Source organism: Cricetulus griseus (assembly GCF_003668045.3).
Source record: "Cricetulus griseus strain 17A/GY chromosome 1 unlocalized genomic scaffold, alternate assembly CriGri-PICRH-1.0 chr1_0, whole genome shotgun sequence".
Lineage (NCBI taxonomy): Eukaryota > Metazoa > Chordata > Mammalia > Rodentia > Cricetidae > Cricetulus > Cricetulus griseus.
This window is the reverse complement of record NW_023276806.1, coordinates 159441286-159454639: the sequence shown is the minus strand read 5'-3', so window position 1 is coordinate 159454639 and position 13354 is coordinate 159441286. Positions and strand designations below refer to the sequence as shown.

The following is a 13354-nucleotide window of genomic DNA, read 5'->3' as shown; positions in this document are numbered from 1 at the left end:
ATAATCTATAGCACTGAAGAAGTATGTTTGGTTCACAGAGAGACTGGGGAATGGAGCAGCACCCATGAGTAAACATTGGCCTTTGTTTTATTTGCTTGGTCTAAGGAGACCCAGTCTCTGGGATGGTGTTCACTAAATATAATCCATCTCCCACCAAAAGAAGCAGTACCAGTGGCAGAGGAGAACTGCATACACACAGACAAGCTGATAGATGCTGCCAGGGGCATTTACACAAGGGTGCCGTGCTGCAGAATGCATTTTTAGGAAAAATGTCTCAAATTCTTATCTTTAGATCTAGAATTTTAATTTTTAAATGAGAATAGTATGATTTCCCTTTTTCATACTTAATAAAATGTTTAAAACTTACCTTTTTATTAGCGAGTCAAATTGAGGTCCACAGACTTGGTGGGCGCCTACTAAGTACAATGTTTCTATCTCTGAAACTTGAATCTGCTTCACTCATCTTTATACCACATTTACTTATTTAATTTGGTTATCAGTTTGTTCCACTTACCTCTGCGGTGTAGGTTAGTTTCACAGAAGGAGTGTCTTGGCATGGGAGGACTGCTCTGCAGTGGATGGCCTGGAGGGGAGAAAGAGAAAGAAACAGCTACTCCCTTCTCTCACAAATCTATTTATACTGAAATAATTAAAGTCACAACATTGATTTTTGCATATCTTCTTTTTAAAGATTAATATAGCATTTGTATCTCATGGGATCTTTTAGAGTAGCAAGAAGCAAAAAAAAAAAAAAAAGAAAAAAAAAGATCTGTGGATTTAAAAGATCTGGGAAGCTGGCTCAGTGAGTAAAACGCTTGTTAGGCAAGCCTAAGAACCTGAATTTAGATCCCCAATACCCATTTTTTTTTCTTTCTTTCTTTCATCCCTTCTTTCCACCCTTCCTTCTTCCTGTCTTTTGGTTATTGTTGTTTTGTTTGTTTTTGTAAACTGGGTCCGGTTGCACACTCCTATAATCCTGGTGCTGGGGAGATGGAGGCAGGAGGATTACTGGACAACCTCTGGCTTCCATACACTTGTAAACAACACCTTCATGTACACAAGTGTACACACACACACACACACACACACACACACACACACACACACACACATACACATGTAAACAATATCCCCCACAAGTACACACATACACCATATACAAGTATGCAACACCCCACCACCACACACACACTTTACTGCTGGTGAACCTTCACAATTCTGTTGAAACAAGACATAAATTGTCCAGTACTGTATGCAGTCACATAGACAGACTCTTAGGAGCCCTGAGGGAAAAGGGATCTATTGTGAAACAAATTTGTAAACTTACCACACCGTCTAGGTGTGTCACGAGGAACAACATCACCCTCCCCAAGGCTCTAAAAGACCTACAATAAGCTATGGATTCCTCACACTCATTTCATCAAGAAGCCCATTTTCTCTAGTTAAAATATATTAGGATGCCAGAGTCTTCCAGAAAACAACTCTAAAAAGTTATTGTCTTGACATTTCTATCTGCAACAGACTTGGAAAGTAAAAACAAGGAAAAGTCAGGAGAAAGCATCGCTCAGGGCCGTCCGTACATTCTTACATGCTCTGGAATGTCCCTCTGTGCCCACATCAGTCAGTCAGAAACGTGATCCCAACCAAGAATGACCACAGAGTCTGCAGTTCTATAAGCTGCCTGTGTCTGCCCAATTACTAAACAAAGAAGCCAGGTATTGTTAGGATACTGTGCTGTGCTTAAGGGGGTATTCATATAAACAGCACTCTCTGAAGTGCTTAAAATCCTGGTCTTCCTTAAAATCCCCAGATACTACTAAATATATTTTCTTTAAAAAATGCCATCATGATATCTAACATACTTTATGTGCTGATTTGAACAATAATATAAAAATTTGAAAAACTCGGGGCTGGAGAGATGGCTCAGAGGTTAAGAGCACCGACTACTCTTCCAGAGGTCCTAAGTTCAATTCCCAGCAACCACATGGTGGCTCACAACCATCCGTTATGAGATCTGGTGCCCTCTTCTGGTGTTCAGATATACATGGAAGCAGAATGTTGTATACATAATAAATAAATAAATAAATAAATAAATAAATAAATAAATAAAATCTTAAAAAAAAAAAATTGAAAAACTCCCCAGACTCTACTAAAACACAGTTTGAAAATGCCATAGCTAGCCAGACATGGTGGCACATGACTTTTTCCAGCACTCAGGAGGCAGAGACAGGTATTTAGATCCCCAATACCCATGTTTTTTTTTTTTTCTTTGAAAAAGAAAAGAAAGAAAAGAAAAAAAAACATGGGTATTGGGGATCTAAATTCCAGCACTCAGGAGGCAGAGACAGGAAGGAGGGTCTCTGAGTTTGAGGCCAGCCTGGTCTATAGAACGAGTTCCAAGATAGCCAGTCACAGAGAAACCCTGTCTTAAAAAAAAAAAAAAAAAAAAAAAAAAACAGAAAAGAAAAAAGAAAAAAATAGGAAAGAAAATGCCATAGCTAATACTTGGCACATTGATTTTGAAAATCAAAGTAAACTATACACACACACACACACACACACACACACACACACACACACACACACACACACACACGAGCACATAACATTAACAACAAACTTCAAGTCTTTCTAAAGGATTCCTTAAAAACACAATCTTGAGGGACTGAGAGATACATTAAAAAGCACTTGTCACTCTTGCAGAGGACACAGGTTCAGTTGTCAGCACCTACATGTAAACCAACAACTGTCTATACTATAGTTCCAGAAGATCAAACACTCTCTTCTGGCCTCCACGGGCACTGCACACATGTGGTACACAGGCATACATGCACACAAAATACCCATCCACATAAAATAAAAATAAATCTTTAAAAATATGATATTGGGATAAAGCGCAGCCAGATGAATTAACTGGTTCTGTCTCTTGAAGTAGTTTCCCAGAACACACTGCTTGAGCGTCTCATCAGGCTGTGGACAGGTGGCTTGGCAATGTGGCAGCATTTTTATACGCTTTTCACTGGGTAAATCAAACTTGGGTAAAGAAATAGCTATAGACAACAGCTGGAAGCATCAATCACACCACATCTGCACACTGCCAGTCAACCGCAACAAATTCTTAATCTACCAAGAATCTGTTTCCTGTCCTTTAAACACTGCCAGTAAAAGCCTGAAACAAAATACTTAAAATTTACATTCTTGGGATTTACACGCACCACATTTCTTGTTAACTTTACCTCATGGACATTTTATGAGAAATACTGACTGAAAATCAGCTATTAGGAAGTGATACAAAGTATACGATTTGTATATCCTTGCCTAATACTTTTTATCTTTTTTCAAGTCATTTTCTGTGTTTTGGGTGGGTGGGTGGTGGTGGGTGTGTGTGTTGTGTGTGTGTGTGTGTGTGTGTGTGTGTGTGTGTGTGTGTGTATCTGTTTTTTGAGACAGAGTCTCATGTGGCCCACACTGGCCTCTGATTAGCTATGTAGTCAAGGATAACCTTGTACTTCCCATCCTCCTGCCTCTACACACTTAGCAAAGCTGGGGATGCTGGGGACTTCCCAAGGCTTCATGTAAGCTACAGCCCCAGCCCTCTTACAGATAATTTTCTTAAAAAGATATTTCATGTCATACAAAGTAAACATGCTTAAATCATGCTTTGTTATCTCCTATATTTTAAATTGAATCTGAGCTCAACATGATAGCTACCACACTAAACATGCAAAGTATCTGACATGATGCCTTGAAATATAGTAAATGTTTAATGAGGAGCTTTCTTTAATCATAAATGATTTGATTATTTATAGAATTAGGACTTTTTCTTCAGAAAAGTTTTCTATTTATCCTTGTAATACAGTATCTCTAATTGCACAGGATTTGAACTCTAATTTTAAAATGGAAAATAGAAGTATTTGAAGTCATGTCATTAAAAGTATACGTAATATATTTTATAATTAGGAATTCAATCTTTCAGGGTCCTCTTTTTCTCTAGTAGCGCTTCTGCAACACACAACTTTGGTTTATTAAATTTTCCTTGCATTTTAGGGTCACTCATTATGTACCTATTCAAGGGCAGGGTGTATTCTAGGTGCTTGGGGAGTATAAATAAACCTTAAATACTTCCAAATCAAAGTTATTTCCAAATCAAAGAAATCTGACCTTAAAAAAACTGTATTAATAACAAGATGTAAGTGATACATTGCCTTATATACTATGAAACAAAACAGTGTGTTGTATGAGGCCTGCATGTGCGGGGAACCTTCTGTCAGTCTCTTGGCATCCCTTTTACCTGGCACTGACTGAAGAGGTATGGATGCTGCTTCCCAGAAGTCTGTTCGGGAGTGAGCCACTGAAGAGCAGAGGATTTGGGAGAGGTCTCATAGGAAATTTCTATAACAACCTCTTGATTTCTGCATGAAACAAATACAGATATTAATAGAGTATAGTTTACACCTCACAGACTTTGAATTCAGAATACACATAGGAAATAGCATAAGCAATTATCCTGAGGTCTCACTGACTTAGAGTGAATTCCAGAGACACAGAAGCTTAAGTAAATCTGACTCTTACTTTGCTATCTGAATGTCAGCCTGGAGTTTCTTTTCAACTCTATCATACTGATGAACACCCAATGGGAACTAATATTAGCCAAGTGGCCCACAGTGAGTCACGTACTTTGCATCTGAGACATTGTTTTGTCTTCTATGACAATGGAGATGTGGAAGAACCAATTTTATCACTATGACTACCCCATAATATGACTAGGGCTGCTCTATGACGTGGTTAGTCACATCGAGCTGCAGCTGTAGAATCTAATAATTTAAAAAATCTCTTTCTCATAGAAATTTGTACTTAATGATTTTTGCTCTATGATAGACTAGAGGAAACAAAAACTGGTTCTTCACCCCACAGAGTCTTAGAAACATTGATATGAGGGAAGAGCAAGAGCTCTGGAGATAATAGCCCAACCCAGACTGAAATCCTGACTCCATCACTGACAGAAGCTGTACACTGGGGCAATGACTCGACCTCAACATACCATAGTCTCTCCACCTGTACAGGGGTTAATGATGCTGACTCCCAAGCTACACTTGTGTCTTCCTTCTCTTTCTTAAAGGGGAGGAGAAGGCATAGAGATACTGGAAGGTGGGAGTAAAGTATCCTTGCTTCAGGCTAATAGTTTCTCCCTCCCCCAAGTACCAAGGGGTGGGGTATAAGCCCTGCCTGATGATTCTGGCTACTATTTTCTTAAATGAGTAACTTTACTTCTCTTCCAGTCCCCTTCCTCATCGTAAGTGCAGGTCCTAGGCAGAGGGCAGCTTAAAGAATTAGAGACAGTGTATAAGCACTGACACTTAGAGTGGTCCAAAGTCAGCCTTCCTACATTTGGCATTATGATTATCACTCCATCAGTACCAGCAGCTGCCCTCTGGGATAGAGGCAAAGAGTGCGTGGTTGCGCATACTCCCCAAGCCATCCTGAAACGGCATGTCCCCCACCCCCCGACTCCAAACACCGGTGAAATGGTGGCAGCTACAGAAGTGGTTACCCAGCATCCTAGTCACCAGCATCTCATGCATCTTCTTTCTTCAGTGTTTTAAGAACATATCTTTTTTTTTTTTTTTTTTTTTTTTTTTTTTACCGTCAACACCAATGTGAACAGATTACAGAAGTGACTGCCAATCACTACATATAAGCAAATATTAGGAACACAGGAAAGATGTCTACATTATTTTAAAATCTATTTTGCCACTATTCAGCCATAAAAAATGGAAAGCAGTCAGTCATACTTGCTCAGAGCGATGGGAAGGGAGATTTCCATCGGTGACCCTTTGTAACCTTGTCTTTCTCCAAGAGTATATTTGACTTCTTGTCCATTGATCACCACTTTCTCTATTGTAAGGTCTTTTGTATCCAAAGTCTAAAATCAAGTCAAACGAGAAGAAAGCAGTTTTATGCATCAGAAGAAACAAATACTAGATATAAGTTTACTACAGCAAACATAAAACTAGCTACTCACAGAGAGTAAAATGCAGAGCTAAACTAAGAATTAAAGGCATATGATAGGTTTTGGGTTTTGTTTTTTTTTTTTTTTTTTTCTTTTTTGGTTTTTCAAGACAGGGTTTCCCTGTATTGCTTTGGAGGCTGTCCTGGCACTCACTCTGTGGACCAGGCTGGCCTCAAACTCACAGAGATCCACCTGCCTCTGCCTCCCGAGTGCTGGAATTAAAGGCATGTACCACCAACAACCAGCCTAAAACTCTTCACTTTTGATTTAAATTTCTTTCACTCTGATTCAATTTAACATATTAATATTTCACTACATAGTTTCTCCTAGAAGACATACAGTACAACTCCTACAATATACATTTGTAAAACCCCCAATTAAAGCAAACATTAGCTGTTGTTAGGTAGACCATGTACAACTATTGTTGAAGAGCTAAAGAAAGGTCAACCTTGGAAGGCAACACTGCCCAGTTGAGCCTGCAGATGGTTGAGCCACCACAGTAAGTTACTGGCCACAGTAAGTTCAGGGCAGCTGCCTTGGGTACAAGCAGTTGCAGCAAGTCTGAGAGTTTCTGCGCCATAATCTCCCTAGAAACCAGATGCTTTCACCATCTCTCAACCAAGCTCTTGTGCCAGAGTCTACAACCTTCCAGTGCCACCACACTGTTTCCCAACACCGTTAACAAGCATCTCACTCTGTCCTTCCAGTTACTAACTGCTCTACCTTCCTTCCTTCCTATTTTAAAATCGAGGACAATCTAAGATGGCTGCTCCCACTGTCCCATCAGTGATCTTTCTCCTCCTCTTCACTGGTTTTTAGCACCTTGGCTACTGGAAGGGAATTCTCTTTGGTCTACAAGATCTTTTCTGGTAACTTGACCTCTGTTCACTCTAGCTCTTCTGGACTTTGCCACTTGGCAGAAACCCCACCTGGATTCTGACTTTCCATGGAACTGGTTCTCTGACTCTTCTCTTTCATTCCTGAACCCAGACATACCCCAGTGAGCTTTGGCTCTTTTCTTGCAATACTCTTTTATCCTCTTGCTCTTGCGCATGCCCACATAGTCAGCCAGACTGTGCCAGACTCTTACGTTTTGTTTGCTTCTTGAGATAGGGTCTCATCTTGACTAGCCTTGAACTCTCAATCTTCCCATCTCCACACTCCTACAGTGTGCACTGAGATTACAGGATACAGCACCCTGTCTACTCCTTTGGCAGCGGTATCCTTTCCCCTGATGTTAACTGGGACATCTGAACCTGCCTGATTAACACAGCCCCAGGCAGTACCATCTCACACTCTGTAGGCTTCTGGAACTGCCACCACCACTGTACCCCCTCAGGCAGCCCCTTCCTCCGACATCTAGATTCTCTTACTAGAACTCCTCAAGGAACCAAATGCTTGACACAACCCACAAACTGGTCTTACTTCCCAATCCCAAAATGCTTCCTTCTTTAAACTGTTTTTACACTTTCTTTTCTTTCTGTCCGCCACCACCACTGGTCCTAACTCAGCACTTCCAAAGCTTTCTTCCTGTCCTTTATAAGCCTGGAAGTTAGAACGTCCAGGAACTGCCACTCCCCATTTACCTCCTGTAGCTAACCAATGGCAAGCTCAGAAAATCACAGCAAGCTTGTGATGTAGTTTAGTTGCTACAGTGCTTTCCTACCATGCTATAAAGTCCTGGGTTCAATCCCTGGCACCATATATAAATCAGGTGTGGTGGTACACACCTGTAATCCCGGCACTTAGGAAGCAGAGGCAGGAGGATCAGAAGCACAAGGTCAACCTTGGCTACATAATGAAGGAGGCCAATGGGACACAGAAAGAAATGTCACAAGGGTAATCTCTAGATCTGACCCCCATTTCTCTGGCACCAGCAATTCTTATTTGGAAAGGATTTCCATCCAAGTTTAATTTTCTTTCTCTCTAGTTAGTGTCAAACGTGCTCTGAGCATCATCTGCTTCCCTCCAAGGATGGTTATTTCTTTCCAATTACTTCTTGTGGTACCCTGACTATTACTTTAACTAGAACTGGCTCATCTTCTCCCACACTTGCATATTCAGAATACATGATTTCTATCTTCACTGATATTTCATTGTTAGTCATTCCCTTTGTCTCTTTGTGACCTAAAGCTTCTTTCTGAACATCAAATTGGTCTGAAGTTTATCATTTGAATATCTATGTTTATTACAGACATTTTTAATTGGGTCATTTCCCAATGGAACACATTCTATTTTCTGTATTGCTAAACTTTTCCAATCTGCTCAGAATCAGAGGAGTTATTTACTTATTTTTATTATGTATACAGTATTGTCTGCATGTATCCCTGCTGGCCAGAAGAGGGAATCAGATCTCATTACAGATGGTTGTGAGCCACTATGTGGTTGCTGGGAATTGAACTTGGGACCTCTGGAAGACCAGCCAGTGTTCTTAACCACTGAGCATCTCTCCAGTTCCTCGAGTTAGTTATTGTAATGTCTCCTTTTTGTGAAGCCACTTTCAGATCTCCTGACTATTCTAATAGTTGGCCCCGCCCACTCAAATGACGCCTACTGCTCTATTACATTATGCCCGAGGATATTTAAAGAGACTGTTATCCGGGTTCCCATCCCCATGGTTTAGCTCTGTACCTGAAAAAAACATCAGGTGGCAATTTACCCACAAAGCAAGTTCTAGACCAAAACAAGACAGAAAATGCAATTTTAAGCTATAGAGCCCATCCCAAACCTCAACCTTTATTTCCAAATATTATAAGAAATTCTTTCAAATTTCAGTCATGTTATTGGCCATCACTGTCATTTAAAACCGTAGTAAGAAAAAAAAAAAGGAAACTGAATAACTGAAATTAGAATTGACCTTCCAGCCACCATTTATTGAGCACCAACTAGTCACGAAGCCAAGCTACCTACATTGTCATAAGTCCCTGCCTTGCACACAATAGGAAGTTTCTAAGAAAATGATTTAGTATATGTCACAATGCCCCTCTTTACACAACACACAAAAAACCTCTGTATTCCAAAACAGGCGACATACAACATACAGAAGTCATTTTGCCTTTTGCACAGGCTGATGGGAAGTTCCATGCCAACTTTACAGTACACTTCTTTTGTGTATTCCCCTAGACTCCTCTTTTAAATGTTATTATATTGTATTTGTTATTTTAATTTTATTTTTCATGGTCCTAAAGATGAAGCCCAAGGTGTCACACACGCTAGGGAAACTCTTTAATACAAAGCTACATGGCCATTCTTTGCATATTTAATCATTTTCAAGTTCTTTCTAAATAATAACAGGTTTGAGGCTAGGCATGGTGGTACAAGCCTTTAACCCCACCACTCAGGAGGCAGAGGGAGGTGAGTTTGAGGCCAGACTGGTCTACAAAGTGAGTTCTAAGATAGCGAGGGCTACACAGAGAAACCCTGTCTTGAAAAACAACAATAAAATAAAACAACAACAAAAAGCAGGTTCGAACAGGGAAAGGCGTAAGCCTCTGTACTATGTTCTATTTTCTAAAAACTTATCTACAGACTGCTTTGAGAAAAACAAAACAAAACAAAACAAAAACAAAGCAAGGGTATACGGAATGAAACCAAAATCAAAACCCAAACCAGCTCAATATGATTTTCAGCTTAGCCATGGCATTCAGTGGAGCCCAGATGCTGAGCAACAGACTCAATGCCTGGCACTCTCCATTCCCTAGTGGCTGACCTTGCCCATAACACAAAATCCTCAAGGCCACTAACTGAAGAACACCTAAACAAAATGGAAAATTTTAAGATAAGAAACAAATGCTTGGAAGTTACAAATTCTGAATAGCAAGGTTCAAGTGTAACTAACCTAAAACTGGAAAAGGATTTTAGAAAGATGGGAATTAGTCCTCTTAGAGGGACCATTAGATTCCCCACTGTCACAGGGCCAGCAGTGGAAGGGCATAATGCCATGACACCTTTGGGATACAGATGGCACTGTTAGCCATGTAGCCCATAGGCACTGCTTTCTAATTGAATTTGTTCCATTAGTCAAGACTCTTCAGTGTCCACTACATGCCAAGTGCCAAACCAGGAATCTGAGATGCAGATAGGAAAGACAGTTTCTTCCTACCTCAAATCTAAACCAGGAGTTATGGCTCATGCCTGTAATCCCAGCACTCAGAAGCCTGAGATAGGAGGATCAAAAATTTGAGGCTAGCCTGGGCTGCATATTGGGTTCAAAGCCAATCTGAGCTATAGAGAAGCCCAGTCTCAAGAAAGGAATCCCCAACCTACTGACAGAAAGAAACAAGTTAACTTTAAATAAATATAAATAGTGCCAAGCATTTGGTCTCAGGCTGTTGTCATAAACAAGCAAAACAATTATAAACAGATGTTACTTTCTACTATCATAATCTCTTTTGCAGAAACCGAACATTAAAATTCCAGCTGCTTTGCTAAACAGATATGCCAACTAGAAATCAAAATTTGAAAGTCTTACTTTTCTGAAGAGCAGGGAAATGAAAAGAACAGATACATTTTAAGCTTAGGACATTCTGTTAAATACTTGAAGCCTTCTGACTCTGGCTTTCTTTTCTGAGCAGAGGTGGAACTTTCTATCTCTACACAATAAAGGGTGGTGTAAAGTCGTATGAAACAGTGATAAGCCAATAAAATTGGTTTTCTTTTAATAAAAGGAAACTGAATCTAAAGATTAAACTTCTGTCCTGCCAAGGCAAAGCTGCCTCTGCAAAAGGAGGAAGCAAGTAGGTACTTCAAGACCAAAGTGCAGTCTGTAAGGAAATAGCTGCCTTCTTCTAATGCAAGGCTGTATTTTTTCTTACAGTACTGTCAGTAATTATATGTCAATATGAGTTAAGTGCTTTATTAAACAAACAAAAAACAAACAAAAAGATTTTCAGAGGCAAAATCACTAGTCCTTATCTGCACTTCTAATTCTCGAAAATTTTGACCACATTAATTTCACTCCTAAATTCCAGCCCGGGTTGCTTACTGTTGTGTGTCGGTAAAGATAACCACACAACACTGCTAAATACATTATCTAGTTAGAGGGCTGAGCATAGCTGGTCCTTCCACATTCCTCTTATTTCTAAAATGCTCTTCTATGACTCCCCCCACCAGGGTAAAAGTTCGATCCTAATTCCATAAGATAATATAAGAACACTGACTATAGATGATATGGAACAGATCAAACCATTGAATATTCCATGATTCTAAACAAATCTTTATTCAAATGGTTAGAGAGTTTATAGAAGTACATATTTTATAAAATGTGCAATAATGACTTGCTCCTTGGAACCACTTATAAAAAATTGTATTGAGTCATCCTTAGAAGGCTGGACGGTCCCACAGGTTCTTAAACTATTAGAAGATAGAAGCAAAAGCAGGCAAGGGCCCTGAAGAGCAAGGGGTTGCTTACAGAACACAGACTGGAAGCTTCGAACAGGGTGGAAACGGCAGGGAACTCTAAGGGGCGGCCAGGGAACCCCCAGGGGACGGGTAGAAAATCCCAAGGGGCTTGAACCACAGAATATGGAGTCGGGTGAAACTGTGGAGTAAGGATCTTATCCTAGGGGCTGGAAAAGTCTGGACCTGGGGCGGGGTTCTGAATCGTGAGTCAAGGAAAAGGGGGGCCACAGGGTGTGGGGGTAGTAAGTGCTGGGCACTGGGATGATGGAGGGGAGGACGGAGTATCTCAGGGGTGGGTGAGGGGCAAAATGTGGAGGGAGCGCTAGGATGTGTCCAGGAAAAAGGGAGAGAGCGGGAGGAGGAGACCACCCTACGTGGAGGGTGAAGGACAGAGTGCAGATGCAAAAGTGGGACTGAGGAAGGGGTGAGTGGGACCTGACAAAGAGGGGCAGCAGCCCGAAGAGGGGCCAGGCGGGAAGAGCCAGCGACCTCGGGGCTCGCGGGGTGCAGGGGCGAGGAGAGGGAGGAGAGCGACCCCGGAGAAGCGGAGCTGCACAGGCGCTCCCGTACCAGGCTGCGCAGATTATCCTCCTGAGACTGGACGGTGAGCGCGGCGGTCCCGGTCAGCACCCGGCGAGCGAAGTCCACGCTGCAGCGCAGATGGAGGTGCTGGGTTCGGCAGACCGAGGCTGGAGAGGCCAAGGAGCAAGTGTCGGCGACCTCGGGCATGGTTCTGGGAGATCCGTCGTACGTCAGCCAGCACCCAGACACTCCACGGCCAGACTTCCACCGCGAGCCTGAGAACGGAGGGAAGCACGGAGGGCAGGCGGCGCGGTGCACGCCGGGAAAGGAAGGCTCCGAGCCTCCGAGGAGCTGGGTGGAGTTCAGGACGGAACTACCAATCCCATAGTGCAGCGCGAGCAGGCTAACGCTAGACAGCCTGGGATTGGGGGGCGGTGCGAGGGGAACCGAGGGGCGTCTGCGGCCCGGGAAGGGTGGGTTAAGGGAAACGACGAACGGAGAGGAGACAGCGAATGGAACGCTTCCATTTTAGTGCTGTTCAATTGCAGTAAAAGCCACGATGGCACCACGAAATGCGAGGACTGTTGGCATACACTTGAGGGCGGGGCTATCTAGAATAGATGAAAGGCCTATCAGAAAAGCCCAGCCTGTGTAAATTCCTCGTTAGTATAGTGGTGAGTATCCCCGCCTGTCACGCGGGAGACCGGGGTTCGATTCCCCGACGGGGAGATGCAGATGTTTTTTGTTTCCTTTTTGCGAGTTCTGTTGCTAATCTAACATTAGTTACTTCATTATTGTTGATTTTCCTGGTTCACTCGGTTATTTCCAAGTCCTAAGAGCCTAAACCGGAATAAGACAACATTACCACCCAAGAAACGAATTGCGTTATGTGCGCTGGCCACAGCGGCCCATCAATCTCAGATCCGCCTTCTGTAAAAGGCGAAGGAGGGTTGAAAGATGCCTGGCATTTTAAATTTTAAATAACTTCTAAGAAGACTCGAGAAATGAGAAACAACCTGTGTTATTCAGCAAAGCAGGTCCACCAGATTAAGGCTCTGAAAAGAGATTGCACCACTGCAAATATTGTGTATTTTGAAAGACAAGAAAATTCACCTACCACTTCCCTAGAAGATTACAAAGACTTTTTTAAAAAATCATATTCCCCTCTTGCTTCACATAAACTATCTGCAAATGCTTAATGTAATTTGTAGATATTAAGTGCATTCTGCCACACAGGGCTGCCTAGAAAAGAGCTGGGGGAGGGGGCCGTCTATCCCAACCAGGCTCTACTCCCAGATGCTCCAATGACCTAGTCCAGCATGGTGCTTGGCTTCAAGGCAGGGCCCAGGGATCACAATACATTCAGTTCTGGAGGGACAAGTATTACCTCTTTGGTTGGGGAGGATCAGAAGTACAGTAATA

At 42.0% G+C, this 13354-nt stretch overlaps 1 protein-coding gene and 1 non-coding gene across 3 annotated transcripts in view; one reads left to right on the top strand and one right to left on the bottom strand.

The window, feature by feature from the left end:
• The window catches only part of Lta4h (leukotriene A4 hydrolase), a 32818-nt gene extending 20572 nt beyond the window's left edge, over positions 1-12246 (bottom strand). For both annotated transcript variants that reach the window (XM_027392631.2, XM_027392632.2), the window contains exons 1-4: positions 11981-12246; positions 5793-5923; positions 4292-4412; positions 515-583 (exon numbers count right to left, since the gene is read on the bottom strand). In XM_027392631.2, coding sequence (XP_027248432.1) covers positions 515-583; positions 4292-4412; positions 5793-5923; positions 11981-12139 — 480 coding nt within the window. In that variant the 5' untranslated portion in view covers positions 12140-12246. The remainder of the gene's footprint in view (positions 1-514; positions 584-4291; positions 4413-5792; positions 5924-11980) is intronic.
• Positions 12247-12589: 343 nt separating this feature from the next.
• On the top strand, positions 12590-12661 carry Trnad-guc. The gene has a single exon. It is a non-coding gene; the product is annotated as a tRNA-Asp (tRNA).
• Positions 12662-13354: the final 693 nt, after the last annotated feature.